The sequence below is a fragment of the Paroedura picta genome, chromosome 2, assembly GCF_049243985.1.
Source record: "Paroedura picta isolate Pp20150507F chromosome 2, Ppicta_v3.0, whole genome shotgun sequence".
Classification (NCBI taxonomy): domain Eukaryota; kingdom Metazoa; phylum Chordata; class Lepidosauria; order Squamata; family Gekkonidae; genus Paroedura; species Paroedura picta.
The window spans coordinates 96,392,817-96,411,637 of NC_135370.1; the positions used below are offsets into that span (position 1 = coordinate 96,392,817).

General features: G+C 44.8%; 1 protein-coding gene across 5 annotated transcripts in view; it reads left to right on the top strand.

Moving 5' to 3' along the window:
* Window positions 1-18,821, top strand: part of WEE1 (WEE1 G2 checkpoint kinase) — a 28,183-nt gene extending 9,362 nt beyond the window's left edge. For 4 of the 5 annotated variants that reach the window (XM_077321776.1, XM_077321779.1, XM_077321780.1 and 1 more), the window contains exons 2-11: window positions 1,296-1,504; window positions 12,147-12,213; window positions 12,635-12,807; window positions 13,788-13,909; window positions 14,895-15,041; window positions 15,298-15,393; window positions 15,478-15,563; window positions 15,678-15,848; window positions 15,940-16,085; window positions 17,595-18,821. In XM_077321776.1, coding sequence (XP_077177891.1) covers window positions 1,296-1,504; window positions 12,147-12,213; window positions 12,635-12,807; window positions 13,788-13,909; window positions 14,895-15,041; window positions 15,298-15,393; window positions 15,478-15,563; window positions 15,678-15,848; window positions 15,940-16,085; window positions 17,595-17,745 — 1,368 coding nt within the window. In that variant the 3' untranslated portion in view covers window positions 17,746-18,821. The remainder of the gene's footprint in view (window positions 1-1,295; window positions 1,505-12,146; window positions 12,214-12,634; window positions 12,808-13,787; window positions 13,910-14,894; window positions 15,042-15,297; window positions 15,394-15,477; window positions 15,564-15,677; window positions 15,849-15,939; window positions 16,086-17,594) is intronic. The other variant, XM_077321777.1, reaches the window with a different exon arrangement.

An 18,821-nucleotide genomic window follows, 5' to 3' on the forward strand; every position in this document is an offset into this window, starting at 1 on the left:
AGGTTCAAAGCGGCTTACAGTCGCCTTCCCATTCCTTTCCCCACAACAGACACCCTGTGGGGTGGGTGAGGCTGAGAGAGCGCTGATATCACTGCTCGGTCAGAACAGTTTTATCAGTGCCGTGGCGAGCCCAAGGTCACCCAGCTGGATGCATGTGGAGGAGTGCAGAATCAAACCTGGCATGCCAGATTAGAAGTCCGCACTCCTAACCACTACACCAAACTGGCTCTCTTAGAGTCTCTCCTTTCGATTTAGTTATTGGTTTATATTGTTTTCTCTATGTAACATCTTCTGAACCCTCAACTTCCTATTGTGTACTTAATGATTGTCTCATTTTTGTTTGAATTAGATAAGCACAAGGGAGTTGGTCCCATAAAAATTCAATGGAACTTAGTTCTGAGTAAGCCTGCTTAGATCAGATAATTTATTTAACTTTTATCATTAAGACATTGTAAAATTTCAGTGAAAATGCAGTTTTTAGAATTCCAGGTGAAGGGGGTAACTTGTGGCATTAAAAGTTCATTCAAGGATTCCAACTGTGAGCTCATTGTCAGAGTCACTAATTAATTGGCTGAATCTTGCAGTTAATCTTCTCTACCAGAAGGTGTCTCAAAATGGCTTACAATTGCTTTCCTCTTCCTCTCCCCATAAGAGACACCCTGTGAGGGTGGTGAAGTTGAGAGAGCTCTGATTATTACTGCTAGTTCAGAACAGCTTTATCAGTGCTGTGGCGAGTCCAAGGTCACCCAGCTGGCTGCATGTGGAGGTGGAGCAGGGACTCAAGCCCAGCTCGCCAGATTATAAGTCCGCATACCTAACCACTACACCAAGCTGGCTCTTGAAATTCTTTATATGTAATTGTTTAAAACCTAGTCTTGGGTGCTTGTATTTATAATTATTGGCTTGAAACATGTGCTAATTTTGAGCGATCATGCAAATATCCATTCTTCAGAATGTATAACAATATCTTCTGGATGAGGTGCTGACCAGACCCAGTGGTTGTGACACAAATACATGTTGGTGCGTGGCCAGTACCATGCTATCTTGTTCAGAAGCACCAATAAATAAACGTATAATTAGTAATTTTTTTAAATGGCCTGATTATTGCCATGGTAATTGGCATAATGAATGTGAATAATTTTATACCCATAATTTTATACCCATAGTGATCCGTGTGTGTCAGAAAGTACAGATGTGTGATTTGAATATTTAGTATTGCATTATAGTGAAATAGTCATTAATTTGGCAGTTGATATAACAACCTGCTTGTCACTCTAATGGTCTCTCTTTTTCAGAGTCTACTTTGTAGAGCTCAAGGAATGGGCTCTAGTTCAGCTAAACTTCGTGGTGGCTCTCTCTTTATGAATGTTGGAAAACTAGAGAAACAGGAGGTGGACATGCGACAGGCACCTAATGTGAATATTAATCCATTCACTCCAGACTCCCTTTTCCTTCAGTCTTCAGTTGGACAGTGTCGCAGGAGAAAAAGAACGCACTGGAATGAGTGAGTATCAAAGCTCGCCTGAGGCTGAATAACCAGAATAGAAATCAATTTAAAAATCTTATAGAAATCAATTTTGAAATCTTAGAATGTATTTTACTAGTACCTTCTAAGTGAGGTAAGTGGTACAGGTACTTCAAGGTCCTTAGCGTTTCGTTACAGCCACACCATGAAATAGTGAAATAGGTTTTACAAGTTCTGTTATATTTATCCAAACAAAAGATAGTAACTGTCTATGAATTTAAGACTTGGATAGGGGAGGGATGATGGGTTAATCTGGTGATCTGTCAGCATAAATCTGGTGGGTTGAGGAGGTCCTGTTGCTGCTATAGTCTGTAAGGATTCTATCCCCCTAGCATGGTGCATAGTCTTAGGTTCTTCTGGTTTTGAGGATGTGAATCTAATGTTGGGATTGAGAGATTGGATTGGGATTGTCAGCATACTGCTTAAAAGTCTCCCTAGCTGTCCTGAAAGAGGTTGTTTTAGAAGTGGTTGTTCTAAGCGTTCATGCTGGTTGTTCTGAGTGTTCATGCTGAGGCTGTCTTGCCAAGAGTGGTGCAGAAATCCACGGTCTCTATGACAACCATGAGCCTGTCACAGGCAGTAATTGGTCCTATACATTGGGTAGGTCATACTCTTAATCTGTGTTTTTTTTGAGGGGGGAGTGATCTGAGGGTAGAGGAATTGATGACTTGCTGTGAGGAGGATAAGCAGCCAGGAGGCAAGTCCAGGAGCTGGGGATGGCCGTCAACTGTGTTCTGTTGCAGCTTTCCACAATCTCTGCCCTTTTGGCTGCCAGGTGGGTGGGGCTGTTCACCACCTGAGCCTCCCTGCTCTGCAGGAGTAAGGGTGAAAGGATGATGGGTGGCAGGGCTCCTGCAGAGTGCAGCAGCCCAGCTTGGCTGTCCTGTTATGCAGGGGCCCTTCCACCCTCCCATCCTTCTACAGCCCCTTTGGAAAAAAAGGGTTTTTTACTAGTGGAACAGATCAGAGTGGCACAAAAATGCCACAGACTGACAAGCATTCCTTCTGTTTCATCTGCTTAGGGCAGCCTTTCAAACCTTTTTACCATTAAGAAACCCCTGATACATTCTTCAGGCTTCTCGAAATCCCAGAAGTAATATCAGCAGGCCACACCTTCCTACCAGACCTGAGGAAATCAAATGTTACCATCACCCAGACATTCCCACTGGATGTGACATCACCAGGCTTCTCCCACAGCACAAGAAGTGACAGCACAGAAATATTTTCAGATGATTTGTGAACAGAACCACACCTGTACTCTGGGCTGGCTATCACCGAAGGGAGCCTGCAATGGAAGCCTGCAGAAACAGAGCTAAGGCAGGCCTGTGCCTCTCCGTTGCCTCTCTCTCAACACCAGAAATGGGGGCGGAGCAGTTTGGGACATAATTGATAAGAGCTATTGAACATGTACCTCCTGCATATTTTTCGAGGGTGTTTTATTCTAGGAATTTTCTTGTCCCCAAGAGTGTGGTGGTTTTTAAGCCCCTTTTGGGCCATTGTTTGCTGGACAAATTTTTGTGTTAAATGGTTACTTTACTGTTAGTATTACAAATGTTGAAATTAAACCTTTGGCCTGCAGTTCTTGATTTAAAAGATACCTACTTTGATCTTGGCACACATCTGGACAAAGGAGGTATTTCTGATTCCAATATAAAGGCCAATGCTTCCAGGTCTGAGTCCTACCTTTTGGCCTTGCCTCATAGCTCAGAGTGTTTTCTAAGTGTATGGCTGTGGTGACTATTATTTTGAGGGCCAAAGGCTGTAGGATATTTCCACATCCAAATTATTATTATTATTATATTTATATACCGCCCTTCCCGGAGGCTGCTAATTGACTGCTAGTGGCCTTTTTACTGCTAGTGGCCTTTTTGCCACTAACAAAATTTTGCCAATAACAAATGTTTTGCCAATAACAAAAGTTCAGTTTTGTAGTCTCTAGGCTGGGCCTAGCTATTAACTGTGGCAAGTTTAGACTTAACCACCTTTCCATCAAATTTAATTTATTAGGGCAGTATTGGATTCCAGTGTGGGATATGTTCCCTGCTGTGCCCCCCTCCCCATGACCTTGTACTGGTAACAAACCATTGTACATAAATTCCAACAACACTGGTTCTGCATTTATAATACAAAATTTCTGGGCTTAATGGCCTCTACAACTATGGCTGAACCTTTTGCCAGTTTGAGGTTGTGACCCCCCAAAATTGGTTCTTGCAAGCATATCAATCCCAGGTTAACTCCCACAATTCCAAATTGTATGGCTCTAGGTGTATTTTACTGTCTTTACCTTGATGGGCTGGGGAGACCAGGGCACTCCTATTGGGTTCCAATTACCAACAATTGCCTTGTCTATTGATGCCACCCTTAGGGATTGGGAGAGCGCAATGTGAGAATGTATTCATTCATGGTAGATGGCCAACAGCCATCTTGGCAAGCTTAGTGCTTGTCCCAGTGGTGCTTAATTGGAGGAGGGATCTGCCCTGTCTAGGGCCATACCTAGCCCACTGGTGAAGGAGAGAGAGCCCAAGCAACTGATTTCTGGGCCAGCAGCCACCTCGGTGAGCTCAGTGCTCATCCCAGTGGTGCCTAATAATCAGAGGAGGAATCTGCCCTGTCTAGGGCTGCACCTAGTCCACTGGTGAGGGAAATGGAAGAAATTGGGCATTAGCCTGTTGAGATTTCCTGCTGTTGGCTGACTCTCTCAATTGACTCTGGTAACACAAGGGCTGCCAGAGTCCTTGATCACATAAGCTATGACTGCATGTGCTGCTGTGTCATAATTTGGTGCCAAGTGACACCATCTGTGATGAGATGCAACACACAATTTTGTGACAATTATATCCCAAGCATGTTTGCTACCAGAGCATCACTGCCAAGCTTTGGCACTGCCAAGCATCAGCACCAACTGTCAAGCTTTGGCACTGCCAAGTGGTGCCACTGAGTGTTACTGCCAAGTGTTGCCTCAGAGTGTGGGGGAAATTCAAGGAATAGGCAAGGTGCTCCCCCTCCTGCAGCATTGAGTGTCAGCTCTAGAAGTAAGCTCTGCTCACATTCCCAAAACCAATGACAGGCTGAGAAAGAGGTTGGAGATGGGGTCCTTCACTATGTAGATGCCATCACCTGCTGCCACCATGGGTGAATCTTTGACACAGTTGCTGACAAGAGGATCTGAGACCATCCCAGAACCGATTATTATAAGGGCAAGTGTACTATAGCATTCCATCTATAAAGGCCCTAACTAATCTTGCATTCACACCTGCATTAGCAGAAAATGGGATGTTTAGACTCAGGAGGAAAAGCTGTGCTTATTTTGGTTTGTTTTAAATTAAGCATCCCAGAGCCACCTCCATCATTTTGGATGTACAACCAGCAATGATGGGATTTGTTGTTCATCTCCCCCTCCCTTTTTGAAATTGAGGGAAGGAAAATATATTTTATGGCACATAAGACCTACTCATTAGGCGCCATAGACATGAAAGCAGTGAACTGCAAGTCAGTAATGAGCATGTATCATAGGTCCCTTTAAGACGAGATGTCATCTGTCATTGATGCTTTCCTGGGTATAAGGATCCACTGGCAAGTCCATATGGCTCAAATGGGGAAAGTGGCAATTGATTGCTTCAAGAAAGGAGGCAGAAAACCACAATGCAGCAGTGCCACCCAATATGGTAATGCATCACTCCCCATGGTACCCAGAATCGGGGCTAAAACGTGGGGGGTCTTCCTTTTGAATGTAAACTGTTGTTTAGTGCTCAGACATGAGATACTTGGGCACATTAAGATCTTCAGATTGACAGCTGTGACACTGGCAACAGTAAGCATATGGGTTCTGCATAATCGGGATCTTCGGGTATCCTGACCAGATCTACATCCAATACCACCCACTCAAAACGGAGGGTATGGGGATGCTAGGAATGGAAATTCCCTTAATGCCCAGGGAATCCGCAGCCCCAGCATTGGGTGTCTGTTATATATTTTCTGGAAACTTATCCTAGTCCGATGTTTGGGGAACAGTGATAATAATAATCTTGTTTTTGTATTTTTATGAAAACAGAGGGTGTATATAATGTGTTGCTTTTGGCCTAGCATCTGCAACTTGGTTATTCACAACCTATATTATTATTATTATTATTATTATTATTATTATTATTATTATTATTATTATTATTATTATTATTATTATTATTATATTTATATTTATACCCCGCCTCCCCCCGAAGGCTCGAGGCGGCTTACATAAACCCGTCCCCTAAAACCATAAAATGACAATAAAAACCAATGATTTACAATAATTGTAACAGCGATGGCGTAGCCTACTCATTTGCTCTCCGCATCCTCATCTACGGTGGGGGGTGACGCTCTCTACCACCAGTTTGTGAGGGGGGGGCTGATCTTCTTTCCGCCCGGCCTCAGTTATAAGCCTGGCGGAAGAGCTCCGTCTTACAGGCCCTGCGGAATGCTGGTAATTCCTGCAGGGCCCTCAGCTCTTCCGGGAGCTCATTCCACCAGGTTGGGGCCAGGACCGAAAAGGCCCTGGCCCTAGTCGAGGCCAGGCGGGCTTCCTTGGGGCCGGGAACGACCAGTAGGTTAGCCCCCGCAGAGCGTAAAGCCCTGCGGGGGATATAGGGCAAAAGGCGGTCCCTCATATATGCTGGGCCTAGACCACGGATGGCCTTGAAGGTCAAAACCAAAACCTTGAACCTGATCCGGAAGGCGACCGGTAACCAATGCAGCTGCCTCAGAACTGGCTGGATGTGAGCCCTCCATGGTGTAGCTGTGAGGACTCTAGCAGCCGCATTTTGGACGAGTTGCAGTTTCCGGATCAAGCCCAGAGGCAGGCCGGTGTAGAGCGAGTTACAGAAATCTAGTCTAGAGGTGACCGTCGCATGGATCACTGTGGCCAGGTGTTCAGAGGACAGATAGGGCGCTAGTAGCCGAGCCTGGCGAAGATGGAAAAATGCCCGGCTAGCTACCTGTTTAACCTGTGCCTCGAGTGTTAGTGAGGCATCGATGGTCACCCCTAAATTCCTGGCCTGAGATGCGATATTAAGTTGCGTCCCGGCCAGAAAGGGTAAGCGCGCTTCCTGATCTGCCCCCCTACGGCCCAACCACAGAACCTCCGTCTTGGAGGGGTTGAGTTTCAGGCGACTCTGCTCGAGCCATCCAGCTACGGCTTCCAAACATCTGGCAAATGGATCTGGGGGGGAGTCCGGGTGGCCATCCATGAGGAGAAAGAGCTGGGTGTCATCAGCGTACTGGTGGCAACCCAGCCCATAGCTCCGTACCAGTTGAGCCAGAGGGTGCATAAAGATGTTAAATAATGTAGGAGAGAGCACCGAGCCCTGTGGGACCCCACAAGGGAGCCGGTAAGGGCCCGATACTTCCTCTCCCACGGCTACCCTCTGTGTCCGGTTTTGGAGGAAGGAGCGTATCCAGCGTAACGCTGTACCCCTTATCCCCGTACCGGCAAGGCGGCTCGCTAGCAGCTCGTGATCGACCACGTCAAACGCGGCCGACAGATCTAAAAGAACTAGCACAGCAGAGCCACCTCGGTCAAGCTGGTGACGAAGGTCATCCAACAAGGAGACCAACACAGTCTCCACCCCATGACCAGGGCGGAAGCCAGACTGGTATGGATCGAGTGCCGAAGTATCTTCCAGGAACGCTAGGAGCTGGTCCGCCGCAGCCCTTTCCACCACCTTACCCAGGAACGCTAGATGCGCTACTGGGCGGTAGCTTGCAGGGTCATGTGGGTCCAGGGATGGCTTCTTGAGGAGAGGGCACACCATCGCCTCCTTCAGCACCTCAGGAAACTCCCCCAACTGGAGAGAGCAGTTAACAATATCCCTGAGCTGCTCACCTATCCGTCCATCCCTCCCCTTAAGGAGCCAAGACGGACAGGGATCAAGGGGGCAGGTGGTTGCCCTCATCCTCCCCAGCAACCCGTCCACTTCGGATAAAGAGAGCCGCCTGAAGCCATCAAACGTTACCTCCAAAGGCGGCCAACGGGCCTCTAGTTCATTAACTGTATTAACTGTAGCTGGAAGGGAGTGGCGGAGCGACAAGACTTTATCCGCGAAATGGCTCGCAAATGCCTCACAGCTGATGGTCAAATTCCTACTATTTTGGCGCCCATCTTCCAGGGCGGTAAGAGATCTAACAACCCTAAATAGTTGAGCTGGGCGAGAGCTAGCGGATGCAATTTCCGCGGCAAAGAATTCACGTTTAGCCGCTTTCACTGCCATCTCATACGCCCTCATAAACGTGCGATGAGATGTTCTTGTAGCCTCGTCACGGGCCTTCCGCCACACTCGCTCTAGTCGTCTCAATTCCCTCTTCTTCTCCCGGAGCTCCCCAGTATACCAGGGTGCCCGTTTGAGTCGAGGGCAGAGAAGACGTCTAGGAGCAATCTCGTCTATGGCAGCCGACAGGCGGGACTGCCAGTCCTCCACCATGGCCGCTAACGAGATGCCGGGAGGTTTCGGGTCCCGCAGAGCATTCTGGAAACCAATTGGATCCATGAGTCTCCTTGGGCGGGCAAAAATGCGCCCGCCGCCCAACTGGGGAGGGGGTGGGGTCTTGATCCGAGCCCGCAGGGCATAATGGTCTGACCATGGTACGGCCAAAGCTGTATCCAGAACCACCTCTATCCCTGCCCCAAAGATCAGGTCGAGGGTGTGGCCGGCCTGATGGGTGGGCCCAGCAACAAATTGCGAGAGCCCCAGCGTCGCCATGGCCGACACTAGGTCCGAGCCAAGTCCTGGGGGCAGCGCGTCCGCATGGACATTGAAGTCCCCCAAGGTTATAAGCCTGGGGTACTGCAAGGCCCAGGCGGCCACCGCCTCCAGCAGGCTCGGCAGGACATCTGGTTGGGCGTTGGGCGGACGGTATACCAACCAGATGGCCAAACTCTCGACTGAGTCCAACCCAATACCGACGCACTCCACTCCCCTGATGTCTGGGGCCGGGAGAGCCCTGTAGGAGAAATCCTCCCGGACCAAGATTGCCACCCCCCCTCCCCTCCTATGGACCCGGGATTGGTGCAGGACCGCAAACCCTGGGGGGGCAAGTTCCTTTAAGGCGACTGTTTCGCCACCCCTCGCCCAGGTCTCAGTCACACACGCAAGGTCGGCCCCAGACTCCGCGAAAAATTGTTGCAGAGTTGAGGCCTTGTTGTTGATTGACCTTGCATTGCACAGGACCAAGACCGGGTCCACCCTTGCCTCCTCCCCCGTATATCTGGGGATGGGACGGAGGTTAGAAGGGCAGCGAGCACGCCTCGGGCGTCTGCCGTGTAACCACGGCTTGGCCCAAGGACTAACACAAGTGCTCTCTGACCTTCTCTTGTCTAACCTCCTCCCCCAGCCATATCGCCCTTGACCCATTATGGACGAGATCCCGGCCCCAAATTGGGCCCCCCCTCGTTGCAATTGTAGTGGCTCACATCAGGCAATACATTTGCTGGGTGTATCCCAGTTTCAATGACTGAATGAACAGGCCGGTTCCCTATCATATTTTATATCCAGTCTTCAGTGTGCCATACACATGCTGTCCAGGTTGTGGCTTTTCATCATCTTTGCTCATTCCCTATTGAAATGCGGAATTCATGGGTCTATATGGATCCACAATTTTTGCAGTTCCATTGAAAGGACTGTTGAGGTTATCCCCTTGGAAAACACGTTCCCACACCCCCAGGGGAGGAAGAAAAAAAGAAATAGAATCCTCAAGGGATTGCCTTTGGGTGAAACTCCCTATTACCACAACACTCCAAAGGACTCTAGCATAGTGATCCTCCACTTTCTCTTCACAACAACCCTGAAAGGTAGATTAAGTTGAGAGAATCACCTGCAAATTTCCATGGCAGAGTGGGGATTTGAAGCAGGGTCTCCCAGATCATACTCTTGTCACACTATCACATCTAATCTCTAAAAGGAGACACTTTTATACTGTCTCTCATGACTTTGAAATCCTCACTGATGTCTCATTATATGTCTGCATATTGCTAACATTGTCAAACAGAGTACCTGATCAGGTCATGAATATAGACTATAAATAAGAGTTTATAGCTATTAAACATGCCTTTGATTCTTTGGTGTACAGGATTCAAGAGGAGTGGGTCCTGTTTGCCCACAGATGATTCTATGGCATAAACCTATATGGGTGACCATGGTGGACACCAGCTACATGAGATTATGTCACATTGCTCAGGTTTTATACAATACGAGATATTGTCCATGTCTCTGCCATCTATATCAGGGGTAGTCAACCTGTGGTCCTCCAGATGTTCATGGACTACAATTCCTATGAGCCCCTGCCAGCAAACACTGGTGGGGGCTCATGGGAATTGTAGTCCATGGACATCTGGAGCAGTGGTCCCCAACCTTTCTGAGGTTGGGGACCGGCAGGGCATCGGGGCACGGCGCGCGGGCCACGCCCACGCATAGGGCTGCGCCCGCGCATCGGGCCGCACCCACACGGGCGCGGCTGGCCCTGATTCCCTCTCCCCGCCCTCCCGCAGTAAGAAGCTTCCCGGGCCGCAAGCTTGCGGCCCGGGGAGTTTTTTACTGCGGGGAGAAGGAGCCGCGGCCCGGCGCCATGGCCTTCGCGGCCCGCAGGTTGGGGACCACTGATCTGGAGGACCACAGGTTTGACTATCCCTGATCTATATGACAGGGAACCTCAATGTGCTTTGGTGCCGGCCTCCACGGCACATATACTAAATTGGATTGATACAGGGAAGATTAAGCAATTATTTCATTGCATTAAAGTGTCAATACTGACCACTCCAAGCATAGTTCCTTTTTTACTGCAAGAATCACAGTACATGGTGCTCATTTGCTGCAGGGAGTCATGCAGGTTGAGCTCTGGGGTCTCAACAATTTCATGACCCACTGGGCTCCCGATTGGCTCCTTGACCCCGGACTGACACTCGGAGGAGCCAATCGGGAGCCGCTTTGTGGCTCCTGATTGGCCCCTTCGAGTTTTTATCTTGGACTCCCCCTACCCCTTTCTCCGCCTACAATGCCCTTACTGCTTTATTTTTACAGCTCCCGCAGGGGCGGTTTACAGACTGGCAATAAAGTTTATTGTGCAAAAAAATTACAACAGGCTCTAGAAAACTTCAATTGGTTAGGGCTGCCCAGAGCCCCTTGCCCAGGTGGGATACATCTAGACCACTCTGTCCCTGCCTTAACTTGCAGTCCATTCTTCATCTCTGCCATTGCTCCAGACTACAGATCAACTCCCCATGCAAAAATGGCAGCTTTGGAGAGAAGTCTTTGGCACTGTACCTCAATGAGGTTTAGGGTTGCCAGCCTCCATGTAGGATCTGGTGTTCTCCTCGAATCACAGCTCACCTCCAGGGAACAGAGATCTGTTCCCTTGGAGACAGTATCCACTAAGATAGTTTCAGGGGGTATGCGCACAACAGGGTTGCCAGGCCCAGGTCAGAAAAACCTCAAGACTTGTCAGTGGAGCCTGCAGAAGGTGGGATTTGGGGAAGGGAGGGACTTCAATGTGCTTAACAGACTTCTACTAGAAATGCCAGCTATGCAAGATGGTCTCAGTGACCCAAGTCATCAGGTGTTTAAGACTCTTAGAGCTAAAAATGTGGCAAAATCTGACCTGCAAGCTCTTAACTTGCAGAAGCCATTCACTCTCAGGACAGATACTTCATAAAGAGGCCTGGGCTGTGTTCTCTTTCAGAACGGGACCAGGGAATGAGGACTGCATCCTGCATTTTTGAGTGTAAAGCTACTATTGTGAGAGCAGAACTGCATTTATAGTAATAGTATCTTACTATTGTCTGTTCTTCAGAGCACCTGCAGCCTTACCTGTGTGTATGGTCTTTCCTGCTACAAATGGATCATTCACCTCTAATGAATGTGGCTGGAACACATACGGGACAAAAATGTGCTAGGCAGTCACCTAAAACACTTTGCATTTGAGACTAAGCATGTTCCTGGAAACATCTCAAGTGAAGTGTGTGATTTGCTGAATATCAGTGTACTCTGTAACATGCTGTTTCTTTATAAGCTGAAAACATGCTCTGTAGTATGTTCAAGAAATATGTAACCACGTGATTGTATTTTTATATGTTCAGGATACCTTTACTGGTATAACAGAACATCAAAATAAGAGAAAACAGCAATATACCAAAAGATAAATTCAGCTATATAAAAACTAAGCTTGAATCTTGACTCTTTTAAATGTATTCTATACAAATCTTGTTTTGGGCTCCGAAATGTTTTAAGTGCCTTTGTATGTCTACTCGGCATGTCAGTTTTGGAACTTTTAAAGTCAGTCTACAGATGCTGGGAGGGGGTCTGTGAAACTGCCAGTGAAAAGCTGTGATTTCAGAGAAGCTGAGTTTTCTGACTCCGGGTCATGCACAAACAGAGGGGAACATTCTTTTACATGCAGGCAAACAACTAACATGCATGTGAGAACATAAGCATTAAGGGAGGAACATGTGATAACATAAAGACTCAGGTCAGGACAACTACTGCCCCAACATTTGGTTTTCATATAGATTGAGTACATTTTTTGAAAGATGGAAACTTAAAGTAAGTTAAAGCTTCCTAGGATTCCTACTCATTTTAAAAATATGTATGCTGACTTACAGCTCCTGTGGTGAAGACATGGAAGCAAGTGATGGAGAGCTTGAGGATGAAACAGTCAGACCTGCCAAAGTAAGAAATCCCCATTTACGGCCAATATTTTAATTCTAAGCAGCTTGGTGTAGTGGTTAAGAGCGACAGCCTCTAATATGGCGCGCTGGGTTTGATTCTCCACTCTCCACATGCAGTCAGCTGACTGTTAGAACTCTTCTCACATAGCAATTTCTGAACTCTCAGCCTCTCCTACCTCTCAGGGGGTCTGTTGTGGGGAGAAGAAGGGAAGGCACTTGTAAGCCACTTTGAGGCGTCTTTGGGTAGTGAAACTGTATGTAAACTGCCCTGAGCCATATGGGACGGTGGTGTAGAAATTTAATTATTATTATTAATAATAATAATACAGGGGGTATAAAAACAACTTTTCTAAATTGTGATTGATGATATACATATATACTTACATATAAATATATGGAGATTTTTTTTGGCTCTGTTTTAGCGAATCAGCATAACAGAAAGTAATATGAAATCACGATATGCAACAGAATTTCATGAACTGGAGAAGATTGGGTCTGGAGAATTTGGTTCAGTATTCAAATGTGTGAAGAGGCTCGATGGCTGTATTTATGCCATAAAACGATCTAAAAAGCCCTTAGCTGGCTCAATTGATGAGTAAGTATTACTCAAGGGTAAATGTTCATTGCCTTTGTTCTTGTATTTTGATTCTCCTATATAACTTTTTAAAAGAGAGCCAGTTTGGTGTAGTGGTTAGGAGTGTGGATTTCTAATCTGGCATGCCGGGTTCGATTCTGTGCTCCCCCACATGCATCCAGCTGGGTGACCTTGGGCTCGCCACGGCACTGATAAAAGTGTTCTGACCAAGTAGTGATATCAGCGCTCTCTCAGCCTCACCCACCTCACAGGGTGTCTGTTGTGGGGAGAGGAAAGGGAAGGAGATTGTAAGCCGCTTTGAGCCTCCTTCGGGTAGGGAAAAGCGGCATATAAGAACCAACTCTTCTTCTTCTTCTTCTAAAAGAGAAAAATGGGAGGGGGTTATATACCAATACGCTGATGTATTTCTTTGTGGGATTCATCTCATTGAAAAAAAAAATATTTTCAGCTGCTGGTTACATCTGCACCAAATTTAGATGTAGCTGAGTCTGCAGTGCTGCTGTCATAATTCTACATTGCTTTGATTAGAAACATGTCTGCAGCTTCCTTTTTCAAATTGAGAGGCGCTATTGATAGTTGTACCATGGAACATGTTGGGCAGGTGTGTCCTCATTTATTTAAAGAAAAGTATGGATTTAATCCAATGTAGCATGAGCAGAGTAGAGCTTTTCCATTGCAACCTACTAAGTTCCTCCTCCATATTACTTTATCCAAGAGCTAGAGGAATAGTGAGAAGGGGAAATTGGTGGGAGTTCCCCCCCCCATCAAAAGAGTCTTCTGCAGGCAGAAAGCAAGGTTTGTATCTGTCCAGTTCATGTCGGTGAGAGCACAGAAACCCGCTTATGAGTTACTTGGTTATTTTTCAGTTATCAATAATTAAACCTTTCTGGAGCATTGGTGATAATACCAGTATGGTTTGCATGGAGGTCCCTTCCAACTCTATGATTCTATGAAATTAACCTGTGGTTTCAATATTACAGACAAAACGCTCTCAGAGAGGTCTATGCCCATGCAGTCTTGGGACAGCATTCACATGTAGTCAGATATTTCTCAGCTTGGGCAGAAGATGATCATATGCTGATACAGAATGAGTATTGTAATGGTAAGAAAATGTTATTAAATCTACACATTCTTGAATATCATACAAATTGTATGAAGATAATAATTTGCATAATGGATGTGGAGAGGATTTGCTGCAAAGGCAAAAATATCAATGCTAAATATTTTAGTGAATGTTTAGTATGTACATTAAAACACACACTTGCAGCCATAGTTTCTCATATCAGTGTAGAATGTCAAGTTATAACTACTTTAATTGGTAATCTCAGAATAGGATTTGAATGTTGTCTATCTAATTATAATAGTTTGGGTGAATTAGACCCATTATGCACGGGGGTTTTAGCGCACATTCGGGGTGGAATGGCGGCGACTAAAATCACGGATAACGCACGGAGCCGGCTGCAACCGGCTGCAGCTTCGGTGCATGCCGCCGAAAAAGCCGCGTCAGTGAAACGCGGAAGAAAGCGCAGCTTCCGGGTGAGCGGGGCGCAACCAGAAGCGGCGCCCGGATCGGCGCGTGCATAATCGGTTACTCTGGGTTTTGCCGCCGTCGCGCCCCGCCCCATGTATAACCGGTATGCGTCGCGTCTTCCCCCTCCGCGTTTTCCATGTGACCCGAAATCGCCGTTTCGGCGGCCGTGCATAATGGGCCATATGCAAAATGCTTGGAGGAGTTTGGCCTGCCACTTTAATGCTCAACCCTTGCCTCTATGACGTATAGCCAAGAGGGATTGTGATAGCTGTAAGAGCACTGATGAAATCAGACTAGCCCGGTCTATTCAGGTCTGTGGTAGAACAATATTAAATGCAGTATTGTTTGCCTGAAGATTGGAGGATGAGAGATAAGGACGTTAAATCTGAATGGCTGAAATCTGAACAGGGTCTGTGCTGCTGATGCTGTCAGTAATTAAATTACACTACTTCTGTAGGGTTATTTAAATATTTGTAACAGTTCTGATGAAAACGAAAATGAAGCATGCGTTATGGTAAACTGCTTTCCTTTTAACATACTTGAATTTGGTTTGTAGGTGGCAGTTTAGCAGATGCTATAAGTGAAAACTATAGAAATATGCGCTACTTCAGTGAATCAGAGTTGAAAGATCTGCTGTTACAAGTTGCTCGTGGTTTAAAGTATATTCATTCAATGTCACTGGTACACATGGATATAAAGCCCAGTAAGTATTCAATGGCTTAGTGTTTTCTGAAGCATTTATTCTCTGATAGCTGAACATGGGGGGAACAGATGCGCTTATTTTTGACCTTTTTTTTCTTTGGGGGGGGGGCAGAATTGTTTAGTATTTTTGTTTTGTTCCTTTACAGGTATTAGTATTTTTGCTTAAATGAAGGAGCCTGTTGAGTGAGAAAATTTTGTAGCCGTGAAGCTAGGTCACATTTTGACCTAGATTTCTAAGTGTGTTTATTTCTTGGCAGGTAATATTTTCATATCTAGGACATCAATCCCACCTATTATTCCAGAAGAAGGGGATGATGATGAATGGTCATCTAGCAAAGTTGTATTTAAAATAGGTAAGGGATCATGGAATTGTGTGTACCTAGGCAACATTCTTTTTTCCTTTTGAGAAAATAATTCTACCTTAATACTTTATATAGGTGATCTTGGTCATGTGACTAGAATATCCAGTCCACAAGTGGAAGAAGGAGATAGTCGTTTCCTTGCTAATGAAGTTTTACAAGAGGTATTTGATGGTATTATTTTACTGATGCTAAATATTTAGCTCACCTAACAGTTCATTTGATCTGTGCCCTTCTGGAATTCTGTACGTAAAACTAAACTTTTCTTTTGCCTGCAGAATTATAATCACTTGCCAAAAGCGGATATATTTGCTCTTGCATTAACAGTAGTGTGTGCTGCTGGTGCTGAGCCACTACCAGCCAATGGTGATCAGTGGCATGACATTCGACAAGGAAAACTGCCTCGAATTCCACAAGTCCTTTCTCAAGAATTTTTAGACTTATTAAAAGTAAGCTGCCGTTTTATTACAATGATGATGAATGACTGATTGGACTGGGAAGTATGTTCAGCCGTCACTTTAATCTCATAATTTCTTTTAGGCTATGATAAACCCTGATCCAGAGAAAAGGCCCTCAGCAATAGCTCTGGTCAAGCATTCTGCACTATTATCTACTGCCAGAAAGAGTGCTGAGCAGCTGCGAATAGAACTGAATGCCGAAAAGTTCAAAAATTCATTGTTGCAGAAGTAAGTTAATATACTGTTAATTTAAGCGTGTCTGGGAAGTAATTTTTTATTTATTTAATAAACCTGCTGACTGCCACTCTCAGGCCAGCCAATTTGCAGTGATTTATAACAAAATGATAAAAACTACAATAAAATCACACGAGCAACAGTAAAAACCCCGATCCTCCCCCAACATCCCCATTTAGGCATACCGGCTTAATCTGATTCCATGACACAAGGTAGCTGTTGAATGCTTAGCTTAACTAGATGTTCAAACACTTGAGAATTTGAAGGAGGAGGCGTGTAGATCTTCCATACCCTGGCCTCAACCAAACGCCTGGTGGAAGAGCTCAGTCTTGCAGGCCCTGTGGAACTGTGATATCTCTGGCAAAGACCCTCAGCTATTCTGGGAGCTCATTCTACCAAGTAGAGGTCAGGTCCGGAAACGCCCTACCCTAGTTGAGGCCAGGCATACCTTGCATGGGCTGGGGGTGGAAAAGCACATACATACTGTAACATATTTATGGAGAGATGCCTGCACCTCCCAAAGAGGTGTTTATCAGTTGACGAAAATGTTCTCCATTTTGTAAGAGCAAAAGGTGTACAGAGGACGTACAAATAAGATTCTTAGCTGTCAGTGGTATGAATGCCCAGGGATCAATTCTGGCTTTTAGTTGACTGTGTCATATTAACATTTAGTAATGTTGATAACAGGTAAAGGTAGATAAAATTTAGTATATATTTCAGCTTCAGTTTAGTTGTTTTTCATCAGGTATGCAAAACATCACTCCCTTTGGCTTGCAGACATGTTGTGAAAGAAGTTAAAAATGTTGGTAGTATAATTAGTTTGCATGCATTTTGCCAAAAGAAGAGGTGCATCCCCATACCTGGCAAAGTACTTGCAGTTTTTTAGTTTAAAGGCAGTGATTCTCATTTCAATAAGTATTTTACCAGTTTACGAGTCCAATGTAACCACATGAGAAAACATTGCCTTATCTTTAATACAGCTAGTTTGCATTAATTTATTTGTGCTTCTCATTTATGCTTCCAGTTCTAGTACATTTAGCAAAAATGCCTTTATAAAATGGTGAAGTTCCATTTCAAAACTATAACTAGTATATAATTCTACAGCTTGACCATAATTTTGGCTAATTATATCTTGAAATCTTTAGCATCTGTGGAATTTGGATTTATTTTCATTTCACAATATTGTGTAAGGAAGATAGCGGAAGTTTTTTTTACTAAGAGCTAACTTGGTGTAATGGCTAGGAGCGCCTACTTGTAATCTGGTGAGCTGAGTTTGATTACCCGCTCCCCCACATGCAGCCAGCTTGGGTGGCCTTGGGCTCGCCACAGCACTGATAAAGCTGTTCTGACTGAGCAGTGATATCAGGGCTTTCTCAGCCTCACCCACCTCACAGGATGTCTGTTGTGGGGAGAGGAAAGGGACGGTGAATGTAAGCCGCTTTGAGACTCCTTCTGGTAGAGAAAAGCAGCATATAAGGACCAAGTCTTTTTCTACTTTTCCAGAGAGTTGAAAAAAGCACAAATGGCAAAGGCAGCAGCTGAAGAGCGAGCACAGTTTACAGATCGAATGACAACGAGATCTACAACACAGAACAGAACAAGTCGTCTTACTGGAAAGAAAATGAACCGTTCAGTTAGTCTTACCATATACTGATTTGACATTTAATAAACTGTTAAAGGAAGACTATGGAACATTTTCAGCTAAATTGGGGGCAAAAGAGGTTTCTGTTTCTAGTTTTCTTTTTAATCACTGTCAATAGTTTTTATTAAGCCCATATTTTAATTTTGCCTAATACAGTTGAACATACGTTTTTCCCTATTTCCCAAAGAAGCTGGAGGTTAACTTGTAAGCCCTTCAGCAACACTGTATATTACACCATTCAAAGTTAACCACTACAGTGGTGTGCTGCTTTTTAGATTAAATGGGATGAAAGGCATTTTTCTAGTTGTCTAAAAAGGCCTTGTTTGTAAACTGTTCAATTGGAATGGAGGGAATAAATGTAAGAAGATCTGAATGATCAGCAGGCCAAACATACCTGATACCAGGTAAACTTTTTTATTGTGAATTTTACATGTATTCTACTGGGAGCACTTTGTTAGGCATTGCTTAGACCACAGGGATAAGCCTGTGGCAACATGCCATGTGAAACTGCTGCTATTTTTAGTTCTTGCTGTAAAACTGTAGCATTAAAACAATCATTGTTAGTAGACTTGTTTTGTTTTAAAAAAACAATTATGTGAACAATATTATTGCTGCATTAGCAAAGGCAGCATCTTTCTCTGAAGCTAGTGTGTTGTGTACAGTCAATGCACCATTCTGTATTTGAATTACATTAATGTAAATGTCTTTTATAAATCTTTCTAATAACGTTCGCAGAGTTGTCTTTCTCCCTGTTAATATTTTACTGTCTGTTTGAATATTTGAGTGCTTGTACATAAATATCCCTGTACCATTTGTGTTTCAATGTTTTTCAAAATGAATGTATATAGCTGTTCTTAGTATGTACTGTATTGAATGCTACAGTTTAAGATGCCAGAAAATCCAACTTGAATTTATTCCAAATTTAGTTGAGGAAGTAATATAATTGGTCATACTTTTGTTGTGATATTGCTGACATAAGTGCTATCCTAATACTAGCTTTTTGGCTTAAACTGTTTCTTCTTTAAGTGTTTCTATTTGTTTTTAATTAGTATTGAATTGGAATATTAAAGTGATATTTGACCTTGTCA